This window comes from Corvus hawaiiensis, chromosome Z (genome assembly GCF_020740725.1).
Source record: "Corvus hawaiiensis isolate bCorHaw1 chromosome Z, bCorHaw1.pri.cur, whole genome shotgun sequence".
Lineage (NCBI taxonomy): Eukaryota > Metazoa > Chordata > Aves > Passeriformes > Corvidae > Corvus > Corvus hawaiiensis.
In genome coordinates, this window is record NC_063255.1 from 623,498 (window position 1) to 648,961 (window position 25,464).

Consider the following 25,464-nt stretch of genomic DNA (forward strand, 5'->3'; position numbering starts at 1 on the left):
GTGTCAGCACCTCCGGGGGAGGAATGGCCCGGCCTGCGCCCATATGCGGAGAAGGGAAGGGAAGGGAAGGGAAGGGAAGGGAAGGGAAGGGAAGGGAAGGGAAGGGAAGGGAAGGGAAGGGAAGGGAAGGGAAGGGAAGGGAAGGGAAGGGAAGGGAAGGGAAGGGAAGGGAAGGGAAGGGAAGGGAAGGGAAGGGAAGGGAAGGGAAGGGAAGGCTGGCTGACGCAAGGCGGCGGCGGGTTGGCTCAGCGGGCCCGTGATGCAGTTCCGGCGCCGCGGCCATGGCGGGGGATGTGCTGGGCAGGATGGCGACGCCGGCCTTCGGTGAGAGCCCGGGTGGCCCCGGTCCCCGCACCCCCGCGTCCCCCTCATCCCCGCATCCCCCGCGCCCCCCGCCTGTGCCGGTGCCCCGGGGGAGCCGTGCGGGGCCGGGCGGGCGGGGCCGGGCGCTGCGGCTGGCGGGGCGCACCGGGAGCGGCCGCAGCGCCGCCGGGCCCGCCGGGCCGGGCCTTTCCCGGGCACGGGCAGGGTCGCTGCGCTTCTCATTTCGGTTCCGGCCGTGGCCGAGCCGAGCGCTGCCCTGGCTGATCCCCAGGCCCTCTCTCCCTGCTCCCCTGCACAAAGCTGTTCCCAGGAAGGGCTGCTCCTTCTGGTTCCCGATGTGCAGCCAGTGGCTCCCGAGGGTTCGGTACCTCGGGAGCCCTTGAGCCTTTAGCGAACGCACTGCATGGATTGATTTTTTTAAAATGAAAGATATTAAATAATTCTTATCCTGACTGACCAGATGGTGCCTTTGAAGGTTTATCACTGCTGATAACCATCAAGATTTGGTATAATAGAAAGGTTTGTGTCGGGTTGGAAGAGGCCTTTAAAGGTCACCTCATCCAGCCGCCTGCAGTGAGTAATTCTCAAAAATTTTTTTGAGTAATTGCCCTTATTTATCATGTATCCCAGAAGAGCTGTATGTGTCTGAACGAGAGGGCAGCGACTCCACCGGTGATGGGACGCAAAAGAAGCCATTCAAGACTGTGTTGAAGGTGAGTGTGGAAAACACCTGCTTTGTTTGGAAGTGTGGAATGTGCTTTAGGGCAAGTGACGGCCCTTGTATTTTTAAATGTGAATTCCATACCCATTTTTGCAACCTGAGCAGAAGCAGGATGCCTGCTTAGGCTCTGTAAGGATGACTTTGGTTCACTTTGATTATTTTCCCCCCCTTTTTAGGCATTGATGACAGCAGGAAAAGAGCCATTTCCTACAATTTATGTGGATTCCCAAAAAGAAAACGAGGTGCTGTGGCATTGAAGGGTTTCCTAGTGGGAATTATTTTAGTGTTTCTTGATGTGAAGGGACACAATGTAATCTGCTGTGCTTTGGTCTCTCCTTGAATTCTTTAGAGATGGGCCATCATTTCCAAATCACAGATGAAGAATGTCAAAAAGCTATGGCACAGGGAGCAGATGAAAAATGAAGCTAAGGAGAAGAAGGAGGTAGGCTGCAGAAGGAACAGAGCACCTTTGTTTTCTAAAAATATTACAGTGTTATCATCATTCCTGCCCCTCCAAAAAATCCTCAGCTTGTTCCTCACTGGTGCTGTTGTTTCACTTGTTATTTACAACTGGCCTGGTTACAGCTACTTAATAAATTACTTTTTCAAACCAGGCAGAAGATCTTTTGAGAAGAGAGAAGAACCTGGAGGAAGCTAAGAAGGTTGTTATCAAGAATGATCCCAGTCTTCCAGAACCCAAGTGTGTGAGTATGATCCTGTGCCTTGGCACATGGCCTGTGCTAGGGCATCTGGTCAGCACAGAGACTGTGCTGCTCTGGGATGGGGTCTGGATGAGCTCTGTGTCTAGGAGGTGGTGAACCATTCCCCTATTTGATGGCTTTTATTCCCTGCCTCACAGGTGAAGATCAGTGCTCTGGAGGCTTACAGAGGGCAAAGAGTGAAGATTTTTGGCTGGATCCACAGGTTACGGAGGCAAGGTAAAGCATGAGCACTGTTGAGCCTGTGCTGGGAGATAGAACAAGTACAGTGTCCTTCAAAATTTGGACACAGAATGAGTCTGACAGCACCTGGTCTCAAAATTTTAAACCATTGGTTAGGTGCCCTCTCTGGTTGATCTCCATGGTCACTGCAACAGTGACAGGTACCCCTGATGTGTGGGCATACAGACATTTTTTAGTTCAAATCCTACAGGATTTTCAGTTTGGAGGCTAGTCCTGCAGAATTTCCTCAACTTGTTCTGTGTTTTAAGCTAATCCTGCCAAATGAGGAGCTAACCAGCACTTGCTCATAGTGAAACCAAATTCCTTCTCTTTTTAACTAGGGAAAAATCTGATGTTTATTGTCTTGAGAGATGGCACAGGGTTTCTTCAGTGTGTCCTTTCTGATGAGCTGGTAAGTTGTGATAATTCTGTTTTGTCATTAATTGAAGAGTTCATAACTTAACTGGTGTTCTCTTACATAGATGTTGTTAAGTTCTCCTCAACCTACTGACTCAGTTGTGTTACTGTTAACTTGTATGTCCTCCCAGTGCAGTTTGTCAATGTGAGAACTGTTTAGAAGTGACTGTGAGCTAATCTGTGACTCCAGCAGATGCGGTAGGAAAGTTAGGAATAAAAACTTACTCACCTGTGCCTTTGTGTGTCTCGCTGCAGTGCCAGTGCTACAACGGGCTGGTGCTGTCCACGGAGAGCAGCGTGGTGGTGTACGGCACGCTGAACCTCCTGCCCCAAGGCAAGCAGGTACAGGAGCTCATCTGGCTTCTCCTCTCTCACGGGTCATCGGTGTCCTGAGGGAAGCAGAAGTAGAAAGCATCACTGGATTATTTCAGATGGAATTAGGGCTAGAGAAAGAGCAAAGCTCCCAAAGCTGTGCTGTCACCCACCATTCGGTGTGAGACACTGCCTGAAACAATTTTCCACTGATAGACAATTCCTAGAGTATAATGTGCAGAACTATGTTAAATAAATGACATGGCTTCATTTTCCTTAACAGGTTTATTCAGTTTTTATTTTGTGAGGCTGAGAATTTTTTCACGTCTCTTTTACTGAGATGTGTTTATAGGATTGATCCAAGGCTAGGTAATGTGAGCATGCAGCATTACATTTTGGTAAAAATCTATGGGTTAGCCTTTGAAAGAAATCCGCATTTCTACCCTGAAAATGCCGTGACTGAACTAAAAATGCCATTTGTCAGGGGCGGAAGGCAGCTGTGACCCACACGGGGGAGCTGGTGAGAGCAGAACTCAGTCACAGACTCTTTGGGTTGGAAGGACCTTATAGCTCATCCAGTCCCACCCCTGCCATGGGCAGGGACCCTTTCCACTGTCCCAGGCTGCTCCAAGCCCCGTCCAGCCTGGCCTTGCACATTTCGGGGGGTGAGGCAGCCACAGCTGCTCTGGGCAGCCTGTGCCAGGGCCTCCCCACCCTCACAGGGAAGAATTTCTTCCTGATACCCCATCTACCCTCCCCTCTGTCTGTGGGAAGCCATTCCCCCATGTCCCATCACTCCAGGCCCTTGTGAAAAGACATCCAAGGGGCAAGCAGTGGACTTTTTCCCCAGTGTTTGTTTCTCTCCCACTGCCAGGCTCCAGGAGGCCACGAGCTGAGCTGTGATTACTGGGAGCTCATTGGCCTGGCCCCGGCAGGAGGGGCTGACAATCTGCTCAATGAGGACTCAGAGGTTGATGTGCAGCTCAACAACAGGCACATGATGATTCGAGGCGAGAACATGTCCAAAATCTTCAAGGTGCGCTCCATGGTCGTGCAGGCCTTCAGGGATCACTTCTTTGCCAACGGATACTATGAAGTAAGTGTGTGTTCCCTGGTCAGCAAGTGACTGCTCTAGTGCCCTGAGTCTCATCCATGTCCTCAGTTCTTCACTCAAGCAGTGACAGCCCTGCTCTCCAACAGGTCACGCCACCAACCTTAGTGCAGACGCAGGTGGAGGGAGGCTCCACCCTGTTCAAGCTGGATTACTTCGGTGAGGAGGCATACCTGACCCAGTCATCCCAGCTCTACCTGGAGACCTGCCTGCCAGCTCTGGGAGATGTCTTCTGTATTGCTCAGTCCTACAGAGCAGAGCAGTCCAGGACCCGCAGGCACTTGGCAGAGTATGGACAGTTGTCCTTGTTTTTTTTAAACAGCTTGATTTCCTTTACAGTGTGGGAGTAAAAGGGGGTCAAAAGTGTGTGTTTGGGTTGTGGGTTTTTTAAACGGGTTTGTTTCATAGCTAAAGACGTGTTGCTTGTATGTGACTTTGCGATGGTGTGGCTCTGTTTCAGGTACACTCACATTGAAGCGGAATGTCCTTTTATAAGTTTTGAGGACTTGTTGGACCGCCTGGAGAACTTGGTGTGTGATGTCGTAGACAGAATCCTGAAATCACCTGCAGCGAGCTTACTGTATGACCTCAACCCGGTAGGTAGCAATGGGAATAGCCAAGAAAATAGGATCTTAAACCTTTGCTACTCAGCACATTCCTTTGGGAGATGCAGGGCATGGCAGTGAGCTTAGTTACTATTTGTAATGATAAGAATGTGAAACATAGTAAGAATGAAAAATCTGCAAGGCTGGTAATGATGAAAGCAGGGAACTGTGGGGGAAGATGTTCCTTGCTAGCACACTCCAGGAGCCAACAGTGTGCCAGGATTTATGGAAGTGTGTGCTGTGCCAGTGGAATAAAAACCTCCACCCCAGAGATCGTGTATCGACCAGCTGGTGCTTGCTGATGGAGCATGAGGGAACAATGAAACAAGCGGGGTTTCAGTTCCTCCCTTGGAACATGGAGCCCTGAAGCTGCTCTCATGTGTAGAGCCCTTTTGTCTTCTGCCTTTGCAGAGAAGATTTGGCTTTGAAAGACACCTGATCTCCATTACAGAGCACGCAAACTCGCTCATCCCTGGGGTTTTGGCCTGTTTCCTGATAAACACTGTGGAATGTTCAGTTTCAGATTTGGGCTGAGATGGGGCAGGAGGTGGGATGTAGCAGAAGCACACATCACAGAGGAAGGTTCTAAAGCCATTCTTGAGCACAGGGAAGAGAAAATGTCCTGTTGTGGCTCTGCTCATGTAACCTTTGCTAACAGCTCAGTTTGGAATACCTCCATGGGCAATGAATTCATACAGAACAGGAATCAGTTCTGGAATTACTTTCTCCCTTATCTTTCCTGCCAGCTGATCTGTGAGATTTATTGGGCTTGGAACAGTTGTGTTTGGTTCTAACGTTGTAGTACTGTAGTACTTTGATCATTTGATAATTTGATGATGTGCAAGCTGGGAAAGGTTGTGGACGTGCTGATCAGCTAGAAAAGTACCCCTTTTAAAATGGTGCTCCTCCACCTGTCTCTGCTCTTATCCACAGGGTTTCCAGCCCCCCAAACGTCCCTTCCGACGCATGAACTACGCTGAAGCCATCGAGTGGCTGAAGGAACATGATGTGAAGAAGGAAGATGGCACTTACTATGAGTTTGGGGAGGTAACATCCTGCTGGGAGGTGGAGTAATGTCATCTAGGAATGCAGCTGTGGGTTGGGAATTGACCTGATGTCCTTAAACACTGGAATAAAAACCTGTGTTGTCACCTGTCATCAGTTCCCTGGCCACACTTCTCCAGCATGTGAGACAGTTGTTTGAAGGAGCTCAGGAGAACCTGACAGCATAGCCAGGATTTTTTTCCCCTCAGTTTTCTGTCTCATATACTGGAGAGACTTAGATTTTAATTGAACAGATTTTTTTTCCCCAGACATGTGTGTTTTTATATATAAATGTATTTCTTCTAAAATAAGTTTGTTTTAAGAATTTAGGTACATTAGGATGAAAGTGTGGACACGTGCAGTCTGAACCTGTCTTCCTTTCATGCCTGCTTCATGTGGGACTCAAGTATGGGAGTTGTTTTGGTGCTGCATATTAATAAAGCCTTCTCTAACTGTAGGATATTCCCGAGGCTCCTGAGAGACTGATGACAGACACCATTAACGAGCCCATCCTGCTGTGCCGGTTTCCTGCAGAGATCAAGTCTTTCTACATGCAGCGCTGCAGCGATGACTCGCGCCTCACCGAGTCTGTGAGTTGTTTTACCTGCGGGGGTAGCTTGGAGCACTGGGGGGATGCTGGTGGGCATGAGTGCTCCAGGAAACTCCTTGGAGAATCCTTGCCAGGTTTTGTTCGGGGTGCCTTGGCGTGGCTGGCTCGGGCTGTGTGTGCTCCCCTGCTGTGGCAGCGTTTCTGTAAGCGGATGTGCTGTGGTGCCTTGCAGGTGGATGTGCTGATGCCCAACGTGGGTGAGATCGTCGGGGGCTCCATGCGCACCTGGGACAGCGAGGAGCTGCTCGAGGGCTACAAGAGAGAGGGCATCGATCCCACACCGTACTACTGGTACACGGATCAGGTCAGTACAGCACACGTGCTGCTTGTCTGAGACTAGAGTTGGGGCTTTTCCCCTCTTGGAGGGGCTGGTTGGTTTGTTTCTGGTGGTATTAGTGCAACTATAAATGACAAGAAAACATGTAATATCCCCTTCCTGAATTTCACAGAGAAAATACGGTACATGCCCTCATGGAGGATACGGTTTGGGGTTGGAGCGGTTCCTGACCTGGATTCTGAACAGACACCATATCCGAGATGTCTGTCTCTATCCACGCTTTGTCCAGCGCTGCAAACCTTAGCCATCCTTGGGAAAAACTCCTGGAAAACTGAGCATCTGATGCTTGGGAAAGAATGATACACACTGCTGTACTACAGCCTATCTGACAACAAGACTTCCTGCAACCTGTTGCTAATTCAAATACCAATTTAGGATGTGAAAAGGAAAAAAAAAACTCTTTAAAAAAAAAATGCTAGCAATTAACTGGAAGAAGCCTTAGAAAAATTGTTTAGGTGCATTTATGCTCTTGAGTCATCACAAAACAAAGATCCTGGTAAGCTGTCATTTAAAAAACAAGATACACTTCTGCTTTTAATTTCTGTGACTTAAAATATGCTGGGAATTTGATCATTTTATTTTTAAATTTGCTTTAATTTTAATCTATTTTCTCTTGGGGTTTCTTGTTGGGGAAGTCAGGAGTTCAAGCTCTTGAAATCCCCTAAGACTGCCCTCTGAGAATGGTATGGAGAGACATGAGCAAAGGATAAAAATGGGAATAAGTATCTTGAGGGTTGCACGTTTTTAGTTCCTGCTGATTTTAATGAGGGTTCCCTGAGTTGATTCAGTAGCAAGGTGTGTAGTGCAGCGCACAGAATTCCACTGCGAGAGAGGTGGGTTGGGTCTGGGGCTTTGGGGTTTTTTCCCAATTATTTATTGCTCAGCAGTGCTGAGGCTTCTGGCGAGGCAGGCTTTGCTCCCTTTCCCAAGAGCTGTGGATGAAGCGCTGCCGTGGGTCCATGCACACCCAGCTGGACGTGTCTGATGGCTCCTGGGCATGGGGGGTTGTGGTGCCTTTTGCTCCCTGTTTGCAACCAGAAATGGCTGACTGAGACCCAGAGGAATGGTAACTGAAGCACACTGGATTTTCAGACTGTAGTCCCAGCAGTGCTTTCCCACGTCACGCTGAGGTGTGTTCATAGAGCAGCTCCCTGTTCCCTTGTGCTACTGCGGCTGAGCAGCTTCCCTGGCTGTAATCAACTTAGCGAATAGGGGTAGTGGAATACTTCATGTGTTGAGTCGTCTGTATGGTTTCTAGTCATAAAGCAACTCCTTTACCAGAGAGAATAAAAAAGGTATGTGCATCATCTGGCACCTGCACTGAGACTTGGGCTGGATTTGCCATTCACTCCTGGAATTGTTGAGCTGTGGATATCCATATTTTTGTAATAAGTGATTGGTTTTCTTCATCTTGCATGTTATATAAACTGGTCTAAATCAGTAACCAATAAATTATGGCAACAGAAGCTGGTGTGCAAGACAGTACTTGACATTAATGCCTGTTCCTTTTACTGAGTCTTTGGAGCTTGTTGCTTGATACAGTGTGTACAAAAATCCAGGAAAAGGGAATTTTCAAGTGCAGTAAACATATCCCAAGAACTGCCATGAGGTTTTTTTCCTTTTTAAAGTAAATCCCCGTTAATTAACTTAAAAGTATGAATTTTTCTAATTTGGAGGGACCACCTCAGCTGCCCAGTGAAACATCCTGGAAAGAATAAATGAGAATAAATGTGTTGCTGAGTAAGAGGTTCCTGAGGCAGTAGTGCTGCGGGAAGCAGCCTGAACTTCTGGCACCAGGTAAAGAACTTTATAAAATACTTTCCTTCTAGTGCCTGAAGTGATGGGAAGGAAGTGTTTGGAATAGATGCTTTTGAAAAACATCACATGTTTGGGATGAGTTTTCAGTCCTGAAACTTGACAGGGCTGAGCTGCTCTGAAAAGGTTAAAGATCTCCTTATCAGGGGAGCTACTAGAGGAAGGACTGAGGACTTAAGAGGTGCTCATGGAAGAGGCAGATCAGATAAGGAGCTTAAAAGGTGACTGGAATGAAAGATGCTGTGGAACTTACCAGAGACTGCTGTGCAATTCCCTTGGCAGCTGGTGGAGAGAGGTGGGGTGGGATCTGGGAAAGATGCTGCAACTGCTTGGAGCACAAGAGAACTTGGGGGTTTTTTTATTAGGAAGGAAAAACAAGCCTGCCAAAGAGAAGAAAATGTGCAATCAGAACTTGGATTTCTCATCTCACTTTCGTTTTTCTTCACAGTGTCTCAACACAGTCAGATTGGTAATTGGATTGGGAACTGGTAAACTGGACTGCTAGCACTGGCTCCAGGACCTTTCATCCTTGTCCCTAGCAGCTTTGGGATGACTGTCCTGTAGCTTTGATTAGATTACCTCTCCTTACATGTACTATTTTATATTTATCTATGTTCAAGCTTACCTTGACCTGCTTTGTAAGGCACTTTTGGGGAGAACACATTGCTGCCAGCCTTCGGCACCAAGAGCTGGCTCTGCTGCTGTCCAAAACTGCTGCTGAAGAAGCTTGGGATGCAAACCACCCACATGTGCAGGATAACTGCTGTGGTGTTTGTTCCTTTGTGTTTAAATGATAGTATCATTATCATAGAATCATCAAGTGCAACCACCAACCTAGCGCTACCTCTGGAATTCCTAAACCACTAAACCACATCACACAGTGCCAGATCCATATGCCTCTTGAACACCTCCAGGGATGGTGACTCCAACTCCCTGGGCAACCTTTTCCAATGCCTGAATTCCAGTGCTGAGTTTCTACCGGGAATGGAGGTTACCAGGCAAGCTCTGTGCTCCTGCATCAATGTGTCTGATGGGACGCAGAAGTCGAACCCTCATCTCTCATGAGGCGCCCGCTGAGAAAGACCCCAGCATTTTTTACAAAAACATTTTAAATCTCTTTTAAAAGATTTTGCAGTTTTAAAAGGTTTTGCAGTTTAGAGCGTCATTTCAAACCGGGGATCGCTCGCCCTCGCTCCGTGGGAGTCCACGGGGACTATGGAGGGGAGCCGGGGCAGGGCCACCTACGGGACACCCGCCTCGGGACCGCCGCCAGCCCTCCCCGGATCGTCCCCGCTGCCGTCGGGTGCCGGGGCGGTGCCGGGGCGGTGCCGGGGCGGTGCCGGGGCGGTCCCGGGGCGGTGTAACGCGAGGGGCGGTGGCGCGGCTGTCTGAGGGAATGCGGGCGGCCAAGATGGCCGCTGCTGCCGCCGCTGCCGGGCGTCACTGTGAGTGTGGGGGCGCCGCCGCGATGGCGGGAACGGGGGACCAGGGGCGGCGGGCGGCCTGAGGGCTGCCCGGACACCGCGGGCGCTGCGCGGGCGGGAGCGGGGCGGCGCCGCCGGCAGCGCCGGCACCGCGTTACACAACGCCCGAGAGGCGCCTTTCGTAACGCTGACCCGCGTTTGGGCCGGCGGGGCTGCTGCGGCGGGCGCCCCGGGGACCGTGCGGCCGGCTGGCTTACCGGGCAGGATGATGGCGGTCTCCCCCTCAGTGCGCCGCGGGGTCTCCCCCTCAGTGCGCCGCGGGGTCTCCTCAGCCGCGCGCGGGGTCTCCTCAGCCGCGGGCTGCGATGCTCAGGGTCTCTCCACCCGAGGCAAACGTGCCCCTTGCTCCTGTTGGGCTCAGCTTCTCGTTGATTTTCTGTATTGTTATATATTTTACCCTCTGTGGAATTCAGTTTGAAACGAGCCGCTCTCCCGTTTGAAAGCGTTTGTGTGGAAATGCTGCCTGTGTCGCAGTTCGCCGCAGGTGCGGTGGGAGGTGTGAGCCCTGGGCGCAGGGCAGGGTCACCGCTGTCCTCCCGCTGCTCACCCCTGCAGCGCTCACATCGTGTCCCTACCGAGAGGCACCTGTGTGCTTACCCACCCCAGTTTTCGCTCTAGAGTTTAGTATCGTAATGCCACTTCTAAAACATACGAAAGAACACTTTTACTAATGTTCCATCGAGCTGGGATCATCCTCGTTGCATATCCCGTTCTGCACTATGTCCTTCATGATGCAGATGGAAACGTGCATAAACCTCACTTTATCAATTGCAGAATGTCCTGGGTTGGAAGGGACTCCTGGTCATTGATTCAGCTCCTGGCCCTGCATGGGACACCCCAACAATCCCACCCTGTGCCTGAGAGCGTTGTCCAAATGCTCCTGGAGCTCTGGCAGCCGTGGGGCTGTGCCTATTCCCCGGGGAGCCTGGGCAGTGCCCCAGCCCCCTCTGGGGCAAGAACAAATGCGTTGTTACAGTGCAGAAGTATCAATGCAGCCATTGAAACTTCTGAACTTATTGTTCTCTATAATTAGCATATAGTGTCAGCCCTTCAGAAAGTAATAACCTAAGAACTGGAAGTAAAAAATAATATTTGAAAAGACTCTTTCAGGCATCAGTGATGCTTGAAGTTCTTTAGTTTGCAGCTTTTTGTATAAGTGCAGATGCAGGCATCCACATCTATGTACTCGTAATCCCGAGTAAGAGGCTGGATTTGCAGGATGCGTTTCGTTGCCATTGATTTCAGCAGGTTTTGAGTCCGTTCAGCATCTGTTCAGGAGGTTATTAGAGAACTGTGAGCTGTAAGATGCTCTTCCCAGAGGGTGGGTCAGCTGCTGAGGAGCTCTGTGCTATTGTGTCTGGGGTGTGCCCAGGTGTGTCTGACCCACGAGGAGTTACACAGTCTGATGCTTATTCCTCAGTGTCAGCCCCTTGTTTCTGCTCTGTTGTCACCAGTTATTTTGGAGTTATGATTGGAACTCACAGATTAGCGAGGCTTTGGTTCGCTTTTTGGTTGTTGCCTGATATCTGCAGAGCTGTAAGTATAACAAGTGCTCAAAGGAAGGCAGAAGCTTGCGATTTCCTGACTTTCTTTGATCTCAGGACCTGGCGCTTGAGTGAGAAAATGCTGAGCTCGCAGTGCTGTGAGTGGGTTTGTGTGGCTGTGGAGGGATTAGCGCTGTGCTGGCGAGGGGCCCCTCGGCCCGGCGCAGGTTATCAGAGCTGTTATCTCTCCGCAGTGCTGAGGAGCTGCAGCCAGCTGCGGGTGCCAGTGCGATGGAGAGGCCAGGCCACGGCCGCCGTGGTGACGGAGAGCACCAAGCCCCAGATCCAGCCCCAGGAGCGGTAGGTGTGCGCAGCAGGGCGGGGGCTCTGTGCCCGCTGCCTCTTCCTGATAGAAGCAGGGCAGCCACGGGGCTTGGTCTGCTTTGTGAGCGTGTGATTGTTTATCTGCCTGGCTGCACTCACCCAGCCCTGTGTTCTCTGTTCTGCAGGGCAAGGACAGCCTTGTTCCTGCAGAGCTCCGTGAGCCTGGGGCCCCTGTAAGGCCTGAGGCAGTGTAGGAGCAATGGAAGGACGTTCATTATCATTATTATTCGAAGTTCTGGTTCTTGCTTCCTGGGTTTTATTCAGCAGCCTTCTGATAAACACTCCAGCAGAAAGGGACCAGAAGCTGAGGTCCTGAAACACTGGGGCAGGCCTGGGCTCCTCTCAGTGCCCTGTTGTGAGACTTTGGCTTTAACGAGAGGAGGGCAAAGCTCCCTGTGCAACCTAAACCATCTGCTTGGGAAGTGAGAGATCCCTGGTCTGTGGGCTCCCTTGGGCAGGGGAAACAATTCCATGGGGAAATTGGGTGAGAGTTGTGATCAGCAGCCATTCTGTAAATGCTGATACCACCATCTGTGCTGCTGTGCCGTGTGGGACATCATCCTTACAACAGTGTGCCAGACCTGCACCTGGATAGAAAAGCCATGTGGAAAAACCCAACCCAAACACAACTGGCCCTGCAATGAATTTATGTGTAGAAAGGCTTCTTGCTGCTGTCACTGCTGCAGGAGATGAGATGTGTCCCCACAGTAATGAAGACAAAGACTTGTGCGACTGGCTCATCTGTTATCCAGGGAAGCTGCTGCTTGGTTTGGTTGGAATCCACAGCTGAGACCCTGTTTTATAACCTCCCTTAGAGCCTGCAGCTGCAAGACAGCTTTCTTAGCGTGTTTCCGGCTAAAGTCTGTGTTACAAAGTGGGTACTTTTTAAAAAAGCAAAGATCGTGTAGATACTTGTGTCTGTCTATTCCTGTTCAGAGCCCAAGCGTTTACATAAGCAGGCGGAGCCTCTGAATAGGAGCTGCCTTTGCAAAAGGCAAATGCAGGGAGGATAAACTGGTTGTTTTGTCGTAATAATAAAAATAAAAGCAGTAGGTCCCTAGGATTTGAAATCTCTCTTGATTCCACAGGAAACCTAAAACCGGAATCTTGATGTTGAACATGGGAGGCCCGGAGCGGCTGGATGACGTCCACGATTTCTTACTGCGTCTCTTCCTGGACAGAGACCTAATGACCCTTCCGGCTCAAAAGTGAGGAGCACTGGGATCTCCCATGGTACAGGCGGTGTTGGGTGTTGCTGTCTGAGCTGTAGGCTCTGATATTTACCTTCTGTAGAGAGCAGCATTCCCTAAGACTACTTCATCTTGGGAGCAGTCAGTGCAAGAGGCAGTGCTAGAACGCTCTGGAAGTATGTTTGCCATCGTTGTTCTCTTCTAATTGCAGATTGAGGTGTGGGCAGGGTGGTGGAATATAACATCAAACAAACCGTGCTGCTTTGCTGTAATTTGCAGAGATTGCCGCAGAAAACCTGCTGCAGCAGAGCGCTGGGGAAGGGCTGGTGGTTTGGGTTGTGCTATTAACACGTCCCTCTTGAATGCTCCAGTCAATTAGCACCGCTCATTGCCAAGCGCCGCACCCCGAAAATCCAGGAGCAGTACAGCAGGATCGGCGGGGGCTCCCCCATCAAGAAGTGGACAGCGGTGCAGGGAGAGGGCATGGTGAAGCTGCTGGACAGCATGTCTCCTCGCACTGGTACTGCTCTGCTCAGCCTCCTACAGGCTGCCTTTGCTCTCTGTCTTGGAACTGTTTGCTTGCAAAGCAGTTTTGGCTTCTTGGTTTTCATTGTGGGGTGCTGTGGATCTCAGCCCTGCTGGGAGGTCATGGCAAAGACAGTGCAGGAGGGATTCCATTCGCTGTAAGGTCGTTATTGAGGGCTGGGCTCAGGGAGTCACCTCTCTGTCTCTCCTGTGCTCATGGGAAGATGACTGTGATAGACAAAGTGTGTTATTTTCAGGTGTCCAAAGGTAGGTGCCAGGAGTCTCCCTTAGTGTGTGGCACTGCAAAGCCACACCTGCCCTGTAAGCCCTGCTTGAGCCTGAGGAAGCTTGCACTGAAGACAACTGGTTGAGGCTTAGATGGGAAAAAAGGGGAATGTATTTCATGTGAACAACTAAGGCAGGTGTGGCAGGAGGGGTTCAGAGTGGCGTTCTCAGCAGCTGTTTCAGGGCTGAAAGGAGGACAGTTGGAGAAAAGACAAGGCTTTGTAGATGAGCACTGCAGGGCATGGCTGAGCGATAGCAGTGAGCCCCACCCAGGGACACAGCAGGAGATAAGGCTGGACAGTTTGGCTGAGGTGGAAGGAGATGCTCTCTTTGCCAGTCCTTCATGATGAGAAAACTTCAAACATGAATACAGCCTCCCTCCCCTCTCTCTGGATCACAGAATCCCTCTGAACCTCACTCCCTCCCAGCAAGGAGTGCTGACTGGTATGGGGTAGCCTGTGCCACTCTGCCCAGTAGCCTGAGTGTGATGGGAAATGGGTGCAGATGCTTCTGGGAATGTCCTTTCACGCAGGGCTATTTTGTAGCTTTTTGTGACACCTGCCTCAGGCTTGGCTAGAAAAGGGCTAGAGGAAAAGGATTACTAAAAGGGTCTGGAAGGTGAAAAGCAACATTCTTGGAAGGCTAGAACTAAATTTATTTCATCCATTCAGAATGCAGTGTGTCACTGGTGCCTTCATTCAGGTGATGTTCAAACCTTTCTCCACAGATGTGACTCCCTAGCTTAGTTCGAGCTGTCCCTCGAAGTACAGTCCCTGCAAGTACAAGAGCCTGAGGCCTGCTGTGTCACCCAAGGCAGGAGTGATCTTGGAGCAGGAGCCCCTGAAGGGTCAGGCTTGCAGCAGGTTCTGCAGATAAAACTTGGACGGTTTATCTGCTTTTCCCAGTGTCCCACTCCCACTTGCTTTTGTTTGGTGACCACTCTCTGTGCAGTCACACCCTTCTCTGGGCACCTCTCCCACCTGATAAGTCCTTTGGAGACTCCTTTTTTACTTGACAGCAGCTGCAGTTTAACAATAGAATGTGCTGAGCACTGCCAGCCACTTCCTTCAGCATCCCAAGTGACCTTGCAGAGCACTGTGTTCCTTCCGAACAGCTTGGAACAGCTGGATGTGCTTCCAGACAGCATTTGGGAATGTGGTGTGCTCACAGGTAGCACTTTGGGAGTGCTGAGCCCTGTTAATGAGTAACTGGCAGGAGGTGCTGGTACCATGTGAAACGTGGCAAAAAAGAAATAATTTCAGGGTCATTTTGCCTTGATCTGGTCTGGGCAGCAACTGAAACCTCAGTGTGTCAGGAAAACTGCTCTCCTCCTAAATTCGGACACAGCACTGTACCAGCTCCTAGGAGGGGAACTAACTATCCAAGCCAAAATCAGGACAGGATGTCACTCTTATTTAAGTTGTCTGTATACAGACACCAGCATCTCCCTTTTGCTGCCCATGGTTCTGAATAAAACCTGACACTGTGAGGGTATTGCTTCCAGGTTGGCCATGTTTTGAATGTCCTTTCCCAGGTTAAACTCCTACAGTCCCTGCTGTGGTTAGTCAGACTTTTGTCTTCAATGCCATTCAAAGATGTTAATGAGGTTACTGGCTCAAGGGCTCCCGAAGTTGGGTCATTATTTGCTGCTGCTCCCAGCTGGGAGCTCTCATGCCTCCTGCAGAGAACTGAGGCTGTCTAAACCTGTTTTCTGAATCCTGCATAAATGTATGGAGTGGAGCACAAGCACGGGACATCTGCTTCCTTCAGAAACCTGCTAAATGTTATTTCAGAGCCACTGACCCGGAAACCCTGAAAAAGAAACTTTGCTTTTGTTCTCCTAAGAACCTCTGTCCTCCACTTAAAAAAACAAAACAGCAAACCTCCCCTGCCTGCCCCCTGTCCCCTAACCAAGCCGTGCTCCCAAAGCTGACACCCAAAAGATTAGAGACAGAAAATGGAGAAACCTGAGATGTCCTCGGGGAGAATCATATTGCCTCCAAAATTAGGTGTTAAAGCCATGAAGCTTTTTATAAAACTCCTCCAAAATTAGAATGGGAGAGCATTTATCCCTGATTCACTGCTCTGCTGCCCCAGACAATAGTGCTGGTCCTTGGGGTTTTGGTGCCCTGGGAGCAGGCGTGCTGGGCAGGGAAGGCAGCTGGAGCTGAGGACTGTGAGGACATTGGGGTGTTCATTTAGCTTTTTGTAGTGACACTTTTTTATCATTACATCATTAAAATTAGGACTTGCCCAGTGAGACATGAGGGCTCTGTCCAGGCTGGGACCCATGTCTCTGCTAAATGCAGGAGAAGCAGGCAAGTGATGTTTCTGCAGAAGCAAACCATGATATAAATCACTTTTAAATTCTAATCACAGCCAAGTGAGGTACCAGAAAATTGCTTGGCCAAAGAAAGGGTTTATATATGACAGTGCTTTAGAAAAGTAGCCAGAAAATTATCGACAAGTTTACTTCAGCAGTTTCAGCCTGCCTGTTCTTGTCTATTTGAAATATTAATGATGTGTTACTGTGAGTTCTCACCTTTTCCTGCACTTTCTCTTCCTGTGCTCGGGCTGGCAGCGCCTCACAAGTACTACATCGGCTTCCGGTACGTGCATCCCCTGACAGAGGAGGCCATTGAACAGATGGAGAAGGATGGCATTGAGAGGGCTGTTGCCTTCACCCAGTACCCCCAGTACAGCTGCTCCACCACAGGTGAGCCTCCGAGCAGAGCAGGGGTGCTGTAGGCACGTGGCTGTGAACGTGGATAAATCATCTGAACTTTGATCAGACTGGTGCATTGTATGAGCTTGGATATAATTGTTCCCATTGGAGACTCTCAGCTCTGATTTACCATTGCATTTTAATTATGTAGCATTTAAAATATGGTAATAGCTTGCTGCAAGGCAGTTTCAATCTGACAGGTTGCTGATGGCCTGGCTGAACTTGTGTTGTCAATTCTGTTTCAGGAAGCAGTTTAAATGCCATTTATCGCTACTATAACGAGAAAGGGGAGAAGCCAAAGATGAAGTGGAGCATAATTGACCGATGGCCCACACATCTCCTTCTCATTCAGGTGTGGATCTGAAGCCTTTGGGGTTTATATATTTTCTTTTAAAATATAGAAAAAAATACTGAGGAAGGATAACAGGAAGGCTTCAATCTGAGGGTGCATTTTAGTTGTGCGATGAAATGAGTCTTGTCTACCATGTCTGAAATTACAGGAGAAGGAGGGTTATTTCATGCCAGATGCTTTGGCAAGATAAGGTGTGAAAGGGACCACTGTGCACATCCTGTTTTAAAAGCTGAATGATGTTACCCTAATGGTGGTGGCTGGAAGGAACCTCTACAGGCCATTAGTCCAAATTCCTGCTCAGAGCAGGTCTGTGATCAGCGCACACAGAGATCGTGTTGGTTTGGCAATTCCCCTCCGGCAGCAAAGAGTAATTCCTGGCTGTGGCAGGAGCAATGAGGGGGAAGCCTTGCTGCTTTCTTTTCAGAGAAAATGGCCCTTTGGTCTTTATCAGGGAGCTTCTCCTTTTGTGTGGGTTTGCAGTTTTTCTGGTGTGCTGAGCAGATGAAAAAAACACTGAAGGCAGGCAAGGTGGAACTGCCTGTGCTGGGGGACATTCCCTGGACACACTGCCTGAGTGTTGTGCACACTGAAGGGAATTTGGGAGTTCTTAAGGCAACAAGAAACATGGGAGCTGCCTGTCTGGATCACTAAGAGCAGGAATGCCTCCCAGTGTTCCTGATTCAGGTCTTTGTTTCTGTTTCTCTGAGCAGTGCTTTGCTGATCACATCCAGAAGGAACTGAACCTGTTCCCACCAGACAAAAGGAAAGATGTGGTCATCCTCTTCTCGGCCCACTCGCTGCCCATGTCTGTGAGTTACCTCAGGGAAGGGTGTGGGGACAGCTGTGGAAGTGCCAGGCAAATCTGGTCCTTCCCCAGAGTGTTCACTGGATGACAGAGGTGCGGTGTGTTCGTGGTGCAGGTGGTGAATCGCGGCGATCCGTATCCTCAAGAAGTGGGAGCTACTGTCCAGAGAGTCATGGAGAAGCTCAACTACTCCAACCCTTACAGGCTTGTGTGGCAGTCCAAGGTACGTGCTCAGGGAAGCTGAGCAGGTAAACCCTGTGCAGGGTTTTACTGAACTGAAAAAAATACTCCTTTATTTGCATTTTCAGTTATTTTAATCAGTCTTGTTCAGGCCGGCCCAGGTTCTGTTCCTTTGAGGTGTAATGGTGGGAAGTGTGTCTCCATTCATTAAACAATTAATGGAGAAAGTGAGAAGTACAACCAAAAGCAGGGAAATACAAATAGCTGTTTCCATCCCATCCATAATCTGGTCTCTGTCATCCTGCCTAAGGAAATGTGGGTGTTCTTTGTAAGAATGATTTAATGAGTGTTTTTCCTTTATTTCCCCTTTTTTCTTCCAGGTTGGACCAATGCCTTGGCTTGGTCCCCAGACAGATGAGACCATTAAAGGACTGTGCCAGCGAGGAAAGAAGAACATGTTGTTGGTCCCAATAGCATTTACGAGCGACCACATTGAAACACTGTATGAGCTGGATATTGAGTATGCCCAGGTTTTAGCCAACGAGGTGAATGCTCTGTGGGTTTGGTCTTGTTTGGGTAGTGCTGCTCTGAAATTATTTCTCCTGGGGTGCAATTTGGTTTGTAGTTGCTTCTTGCAATATGATTTGGGATGAGCTTTATTTTCCTGTAAATCAAAAATTAATCTGAACTGGCTTAACCACAACACAGGTGCAAGTTTGTCTTTCTGGTATAAAGACCATTACAATTATTGCTGAAAAAGAATGATTTTTGGCAGCAAAACAAAATGTTGCCCCATCGTAATTTTTGCTATACTAAAAACCATGATACTGCATTTAATCCTGTCATTTTGGGGCAACTTCTGAATGAAGTAGGAAGATTTTGAAGACTACCCAGTGAAGGATCTAGCAGATTTAACAGATCTAACTTTTTCCTCCTTACTTTTGATTCAGTGTGGAGTAGAAAACATCAGAAGAGCAGAGTCTCTCAATGGAAATCCACTCTTCTCCAAGGTATCTGCAATGTTGCAGTGGCTGTAAAGGTTTGCAGTTGTGTTTCCTGCTGAGCATGGCTGTTTTCAGGTAGTTTTAACGTATTTTGAGTTTAAGAGCAGAAATGGAGCCCCGCGTACCTCATCTGTCTAGCGCAGAGGGGTTTCCTGTACCGCAGTTGGTGTGTTTTTGTCAGAAGGGGGCACAGGCTCAGCAGCCCCGTGCCGGGGCTAGGGCGGGGGGTTTGCACAGCTGGATTTGCTCCCTCTGACCATTGCCACCCGCCCTGCAGGCCCTGGCAGACCTGGTGTGCTCCCACCTGCAGTCCAACGAGGTGTGCTCCCGCCAGCTGACCCTGTGCTGCCCGCTCTGCGTCAACCCCGTGTGCAGGGAGACCAAGGCGTTCTTCACCAGCCAGCCCCTGTGAGCCCGGGAGCCGCCTGCATCCCACGGAGCCGCCTGCGGAGGGACACTGCCCCGGACCAGCCCTCCCGGCACACACCCACAGGCTCGTGCTCTCAGTGCTGTTATCGCCCACAACAGCACAGAGAACTTGACTTTGGTTTAATTTTTCTTATGTTTTCTTTGTTTGAGAAGAGTTGTAGGAAGTAGGGCAATGAGGGCGTTTACGCTGTCAGGCGTGAGGAGATCTCGTGTCATCCGACCCCGATCAGACTTGGCGTGAGCCTGGCAGTGCGCACTGAAAAACGTACACAGCTTTTTTACAATTAGCTTCTATTTCTATGCAGGGATTTATTTGTATGCAGGGTGGTCATGAGTGCATTAACTTGCCAAGTCAAAGGTACAATTATTTTGGTTTTGCTTAAGGTGCAGTCTGACCAGCACAGTCTGTTGTCTGTTCTGAGAGGGACTTTGCAGCTGGCTTTGGAGACTTTGGAGATCAAGTGGCTTCTAATGCTTTTTAATAATGTGTGTATACATATATATATTTCTTTCTTCTTTTTTTTTTTTAGAACATAAAGATAAGGCTTTGTTTTGTTTTGGTTTTCTCCTGCCAGAAACTTCCAGTGAAAGCTTAGCTGGGATAGTAGAACGCACAAAACTTGTTTACATTTTCTAGAAAAAACATTTTCATTATCTGCAGGAAAGCATTTGAAGAGCATAAATTGAAAGGAATTAGCCTGCTTAGGTGATACTGGAGAATTTGATCCTTTGAAACTGTGTGTTTCAAGCCTAGCAGGAGCATGTGTGGAAACATGTTGGCTTATCTTAAGCAGAATGGCTTTTTAAATTATTATTATTTTTATTAAAAAGGGCTTTCTCTGTTTGGTGAAGTAAATTTAGGAAGTCAGGCTTGTTCTCCAGGAGGTTTATAGATCCACTCTGTGCTTTCTACTGTGCCACAGTACTGTGTTTTTGTGGGATACCTCTGGAGTGCCATAGTTAGGATTGATATGGCTTAATTGCTGTTATTTAAATGGAGATGATCAGCCAGGAGTAATTTACAGTTTTACATTGCAGATGCCTGAGAACAGGCCGCCCCGTGCTGGGGCTCTCCTGAAAGGCTGCCAGCCCACAGCAGAGCTGAGCTGGGCAGGGCCCTGGCACTGAGTGTCCCCCCGGGAGGCACAGGGGCCCCTCCTGCCACCGGGGCGGGAGCAGAGCTGTGACCGTGTCCCGTGGCACTGAGCCGTCCGTGTGGTGGCCCAGCTGGCACCTCCTCGGGGGCACACGTTTACTTGATGTCTTTAGCACTGAAACGCCAGGACCTGGGCACTGCAGGCTGGTTCTTGGGAATTGCTGGTGTCTGGGAAGCAGATGCCACGCTTCTCAGCCAGGTTGATCTGCTCAGGTAACCATGAGGCATGAGTAGTTTGGACCTCTGATCTTTTGAAAACAGGGTGTTTAAAGAGAGAAAAGGCCTCTTGTGGTATATCAGGGGTTTGTCTTGTTCTGTTTTGTTGGAAGAAGTAAAGGTGGGGTACCAAAGGAATGGATGGATGCTGTGTTGAGCACCTGTGGAGTGGTGTAAATCCCTAATACCTCTGGAGAGTTGCTTGCTCCACTGCCATACCTGCTTCCCAGGGTGAGACAGACTGAGATTCCTTCAGTGCAGCACCCTGTTCCTCGCAGAAAGAAGTCTTCCTTGACCCTTCATGCCTGTGCCTGTTTCAGTGGCAGGGAGCCAGAAGCTTCTCTTCTCCCTCTTCTCCCTCCCCTTGGTCTCTGCTCGCTGCCTTGGCAGCAGAAAGGAGCACAGTATGTCTGGGAACACTGGCCTTACGTCTCTTGTTGGACAAAGAACTCTGTTCCACTTCTCTGCGTGACACTTCGGGGTCAGTGGAAAACAATCTGGTCTGTCAAATCTTCCAACTCACTCCTGTATCCTCACAGCTGACCTTCAGGTGATCCAGGCTGTGACCACCACATTGACAAAGTGTGGAAAGCAGAGGTTAATTTCCTATGAACTTTGTGGTATTATAAATACAGATGGCTTTTCATTTTCGTACTGGAGAGAGTCCTAAAAATCCTAGCTGGCACTGATTCTAAGGCATTACATTTGTCCCCAGTAATAAAAGGTACTTAAAATTCACTTTTGAGTGTTCTAACCACAAGTGGGATAATTACTCTGTTGCTGCTATTAGACCATAATGTAGAAATCACTTAATTTTCCAGCTTTTAGCAGATGGGGCCTGTCTCACGGAGCTGGTGGTACTGGTTGCTGTCAAAGGGTATTTTCATAGAGGTTTCTGACGAGTTCCTCATCTCTCAAGCCAATGCCCAGCGGGTTGGGTGAGTGTCTGCCCCAAGGAGAGATGAATTCCATGGTGCATGTGCCTTCCTGAGCCCTCCTCAGTGCCATGTCCTGCTGAGTTTGCAGCTCCTCTGCCCCGTAGCTGTTCCCAGTGCCCCTCTGGTGGGCTGGGAACCTCTGGTGCTACTGGCTCTGGGCCTGGTGTGCCTGGATCTGGGAGGCTCTGGTCCCTGGACAGCAATCCAGCTGGGTTGTTCTTATCAGTGACACTCCTCTTGCAGCACTTCAGTCACAAGTGTTGCTCATGCACATATCCCTGACAAGAACAGGCAGTGGGAAGCCAGCCTGTGGGATGTGAGGCAGCGCTGCATCCCAAGGTTTCCTTGGTGAGAGCCGAGTCCTCAGGCTGGGCTGGAGCTGTGGGGGGCTTTGGGGATGGCAGGGGGTCACTGTCCTCCTGCCCCAGCTGGGGTGGCACCTAAGTGCAGGAGTGAGCTGGGCAGGGGATCTGCCCACCAGAGCTGCCAGCACTGTGGAGCTCTGGCCTCAGGATATCGACTGGAAATTGAGGAGTTAGGAACAGCCTGTGGTGTCCTGAGGGAAGAAATGGGAAGTAGTGGGGTGAGGTTGTTTTCCTGCTTTTACACTCTGCAGTTTGGCTTATTTTTTCATTATTGAGTGAATTTTTCTCTTTTGAATTTCTTTCTAACCTGTCCCTTGGTCCTAGCTGCATTTCAGAGAAGGTGGAAGCTTCCAAAAGGTGCTGTGACACCAAAAGGTGTATGGATGGTGTCGGAGCTGGCCTTCTGCCATCCCCTGGAGAGGAGGATGGCATAGCTGAGTTCAGTGGGGCTAGGGTTTCCCTAGGAATACCTAAAAGTTCAGTGAATTCTCCCTTTCCACCATGCACAGAGAGCTGGGGATCACCATGAAGTGTAAGCTGCAAGAGAGAGCAGCTCCTTTGATTTTGTTAATGCCAGATGTGTACAGATCCTTGCTTTTAGCCCAACGTATGCATTTCAGATTGACCAAGGACTTCCATTTGATGTAACACAGCGAATTTGGATAATCCTACTGTGTGTCATTTGCCATAAGGATGGAATTCCAATTAAAGGTTTTTTTAAGAAATAATGGAGCTGTGTGTCTTTGTAAGAGCCCTTTATGCTGGTATTTGGGGTTCTCTGCACCTCTGGTGTCAGGCTGAGGTGAGTTACACCCCCTAAAAAGGCTGGAGAAGATGGTGAATCAGGTATTTGCCCTGGTTTGGGATCCCACCTGTGATGGATATTTTATTCTGTTCCCTGTTAGCGGTCTCTGGGCAGCTCCTTCCTGATCTTACTAATTAAGTGCTTGATTGATTATTTTCTAGAGCAGGGATTGGAGCTGTTGGATACTTAAGCTGATCCACTAGTGAGCTCTTGTGAGCTGGGTTGTGACAGGGGAGAGAGCAAGATGCAAAACCAACACAATGGAAGGTGGGAAAAATGGAGGAGAGCAGTGATAGTTCTTTTCCTGTGGAATCTCTGGCCAAGCTCTGCTGGTTTACTGTCGAGTGGGGATTTGGCTGTGTGAGTGTGGCAGAACTTCAGCAATGTCATATTTGAATCCAAAACCGTGTCTAACATTGTGGAAGCACTTTTCCTTCCTCCTTCTTTCCAAAGGGCTCACTCTCCACCTGCTTTCCTGCTTAGCCGTGTTTCTCTCATCCCATCTAGAAGTACTTGTCTCCAGCAGCACAACCTGGGCAAGCGCAAGGGATTTATTTGTAAATCAGCAATTTCAAGCCCTCAGGAGCAGGTTCTGCTCCTGCCTGTAGAGCATGGGGATTTGCAAATTTAGACCAGGTCTAAAACCTGCCTTCTATTTTCCTGCTGAATTTGTTCTCAGCAGTAAGTGCTGGGAAAAGGTTATTTAATTTGAGTCCATTGGCCTGGCTGATGGGCATCCTTCCCATGACTGCACAGAGATGGATTGTCTGTCCAGAGAGGGATCAGCTCCGAGACGTGCGGCCTTTGATCCTCTGGGCTCAGAGGTTGCTCCAGGAGCGGCTGCCCAGTGACATCTGAGCCCCAAAGGCCAACAGAGCACAAGGCCACAGAGTGGGGAGGAAGTGCTCCTTCCCATCACTGGAGCTGTTCAGGACCAGGCTGGGAGCACTGGTCTAGTGGAAGGTGTCCCTGCCTTCCAACCCAAAGCAGTCTGGGATCCTGTGAGTCACTAGAGGTGTTGCCTCTGATCCCATTGCTCACGGGGCAAGGAAAGGGACTGTGGAACTGAAGCCTGGCAGTTCCCAGAATGATGGAGAGGGAGCTGTCACGGGGAATCCAGAGCACTCCATTCTTCTCCTGTCATTTTTAAGGATGATCCATAACGTGTGAACATCACCCGCAATCGAGGCCTAATTGTGTTTCTCCAGCGAGCAGGCAGCACTTCCAAGGAAGCTTAAACGAGCACTTAAGGGATAATGCTCGGAGCGGGTCCGGGGAGGCTCCGTGCCCTGGCCCGGCTCCTCACAGCCAAATCCCCCAGCGCTTTTATCCTGGAGTTATTGGGCCATTATGGGCTATGGTTGTCTTTTACAGCCTTGGATTTCTTGTGCTGTCAGGCGGGAGGGGAGGGATGTGTAACATGACCCAAAGTGGTCTTGTTTGTTTTAATCTGCTGGTTTAATATCTTATGGCTTCCTGCCATTATCCCTTTCGGAGCCGGACCCTGGAGTCACGCCTGGAGGTTTGCTGTGTGCAGAGACTGAAGGCAGCTTCCAGTGGGTGCAGCTTGTGGCTGGCAGAGCTGGCCTTGGCTTGTTCTCTGTGTGTGGGGGCATTGGTGACAGCTGTTCCCACCTGATGATCCCACTGTGGTGTCCTGCCACACTGCCTATCCCAAGGCTCTTTCCTCCTGGTTGTTCTCCTTCAGCACCTCCATCCCACATGTGCTGAAAATCAGTGGCATTGCAAAAGCTCCTGCTGTTTTCCTCCAAAAGAAACCCACCTCCCTCACCCTGGAGGGTGTTGGTGTGCAGCTTTCCCTGCAGGCTGCATCCCAGGCTGTTTCCTGAGGGAGTTCCTGCAGGGTTTCAAGTGGTGCGGAGTGTCTGGATCAGAAGAGCTGCCAGCACTTCATCTGCAGTCAGGAGGGACCTGCGCCGTGATCGCTGCGGGTCCCACACGGCACATCATTACTGTCAAGTTCATCCTGACGGATGCACTGCCGTTCCCAGCACTGCCCGAGGAGCAGGAGGAGGAGGATGGGAGTGTGGTGTCTGCTCCTTGGGGCTGGGCTGCTCTGAGGGTGAGTGCTCCCTCCGGGGAGCAGGGACACCATCCAGCCTGGCTGCCACGGGCTGTCCCTGCATCCCTGGGATGGAAGGGCTGTTTTGTTGCTTCGTTTTTTATCATTGCTGACAAAACTGAGGGGGTTTTGTAGCATTTTAACCTGGAATAATTGTGATTCTTGGCAGGGTTGGGAAACAGTGAGCTGAGTGGAATTCACAGGAGTGAGCTCCATGGGTATAGAGTTGGCCCTGGACCTGAGTGCAGGGGGCATGGCCTAGCATTGGGAAAAGCTGATGTTGATACAGCATCCCAGCCCAGCTGCAATCCTGCCACACACCCAGCTCATCCTTCAGCTTTTTCGGCAGCTTAATGAAATGGTCCCATTTCCTTCTTCCAGCTGTGCCCACTGCTAAGTGCCTGGAAAATGCATTCCCGGGGGAACAATCCTGCAAGTGAGATGGAAATGACCTGCCGAGGCTGCATTAGTCTCGGTGTCATCGCTTTTGCCTCTTTGCTGTTTGAGTGTTTTTTCCCTTTCCATGCTCAGCAGCCATCCTGGTGGCACTGGCTCCTGTGGTCCTCACCACCTCCCTGCATGGGAAGGGGGCTTAGGAAAACACCCCTCACCCAGCCTGTTCGCTCTGGCTCAGCCCCGCGCCTAGGGGCTGCTCGGGGGGCACGGAGGGCTCAGGGCCCCCTTCCTGTTCCCCGGGAGCCCCCTGCGCACTCCAGCCAGGGGAGAAGGAGGCTGGAAGAGCCACGTTCTGGGCTCTGTGATACACAGTGCTGAGGAGGCAGCTCTGCCTTTATCTGCACCCGTGGCCACTCAGCAA

General features: G+C 49.9%; 2 protein-coding genes and 1 long non-coding RNA gene across 6 annotated transcripts in view; 2 read left to right on the top strand and 1 right to left on the bottom strand.

Moving 5' to 3' along the window:
- LOC125319841 overlaps window positions 1–11,466 on the bottom strand; it is a 48,772-nt gene extending 37,306 nt beyond the window's left edge. For all 4 annotated transcript variants that reach the window (XR_007200911.1, XR_007200913.1, XR_007200912.1 and 1 more), the window contains exons 1-3: window positions 9,919–11,466; window positions 8,491–8,617; window positions 2,633–2,792 (exon numbers count right to left, since the gene is read on the bottom strand). This is a non-coding gene — a long non-coding RNA (uncharacterized LOC125319841). The remainder of the gene's footprint in view (window positions 1–2,632; window positions 2,793–8,490; window positions 8,618–9,918) is intronic.
- On the top strand, window positions 217–7,888 carry NARS1 (asparaginyl-tRNA synthetase 1). Its single transcript, XM_048291516.1, has 15 exons — window positions 217–324; window positions 955–1,037; window positions 1,222–1,287; window positions 1,395–1,487; window positions 1,660–1,749; window positions 1,905–1,983; window positions 2,328–2,398; window positions 2,659–2,745; window positions 3,590–3,811; window positions 3,916–4,115; window positions 4,287–4,422; window positions 5,365–5,478; window positions 5,934–6,065; window positions 6,258–6,389; window positions 6,535–7,888. The coding sequence occupies exons 1-15, from the start codon at window positions 282–284 to the stop codon at window positions 6,664–6,666; spliced, it is 1,680 nt and encodes a 559-aa protein (XP_048147473.1). The 5' UTR covers window positions 217–281; the 3' UTR covers window positions 6,667–7,888.
- FECH (ferrochelatase) lies at window positions 9,591–22,487 on the top strand. The gene is made up of 11 exons (XM_048291518.1): window positions 9,591–9,682; window positions 11,460–11,565; window positions 12,678–12,797; window positions 13,151–13,299; window positions 16,171–16,305; window positions 16,560–16,666; window positions 17,377–17,475; window positions 17,587–17,694; window positions 18,032–18,196; window positions 18,602–18,661; window positions 18,933–22,487. The coding sequence occupies exons 1-11, from the start codon at window positions 9,634–9,636 to the stop codon at window positions 19,065–19,067; spliced, it is 1,233 nt and encodes a 410-aa protein (XP_048147475.1). The 5' UTR covers window positions 9,591–9,633; the 3' UTR covers window positions 19,068–22,487.
- Window positions 22,488–25,464: the final 2,977 nt, after the last annotated feature.

Coding starts and splice junctions, on each gene's coding strand:
- NARS1 (XM_048291516.1), top strand. CDS start 282: ATGGCGGGGGATGTGCTGGGCAGGATGGCGACGCCGGCCTTCG. Junction 2,746..3,589: donor TCCTGCCCCAAGGCAAGCAG/GTACAGGAGCTC, acceptor TCCCACTGCCAG/GCTCCAGGAGGCCACGAGCT. Junction 6,066..6,257: donor ACTCGCGCCTCACCGAGTCT/GTGAGTTGTTTT, acceptor GGTGCCTTGCAG/GTGGATGTGCTGATGCCCAA.
- FECH (XM_048291518.1), top strand. CDS start 9,634: ATGCGGGCGGCCAAGATGGCCGCTGCTGCCGCCGCTGCCGGGCGTCAC. Junction 11,566..12,677: donor CAGATCCAGCCCCAGGAGCG/GTAGGTGTGCGC, acceptor TTGATTCCACAG/GAAACCTAAAACCGGAATCT. Junction 16,306..16,559: donor GTACAGCTGCTCCACCACAG/GTGAGCCTCCGA, acceptor ATTCTGTTTCAG/GAAGCAGTTTAAATGCCATT.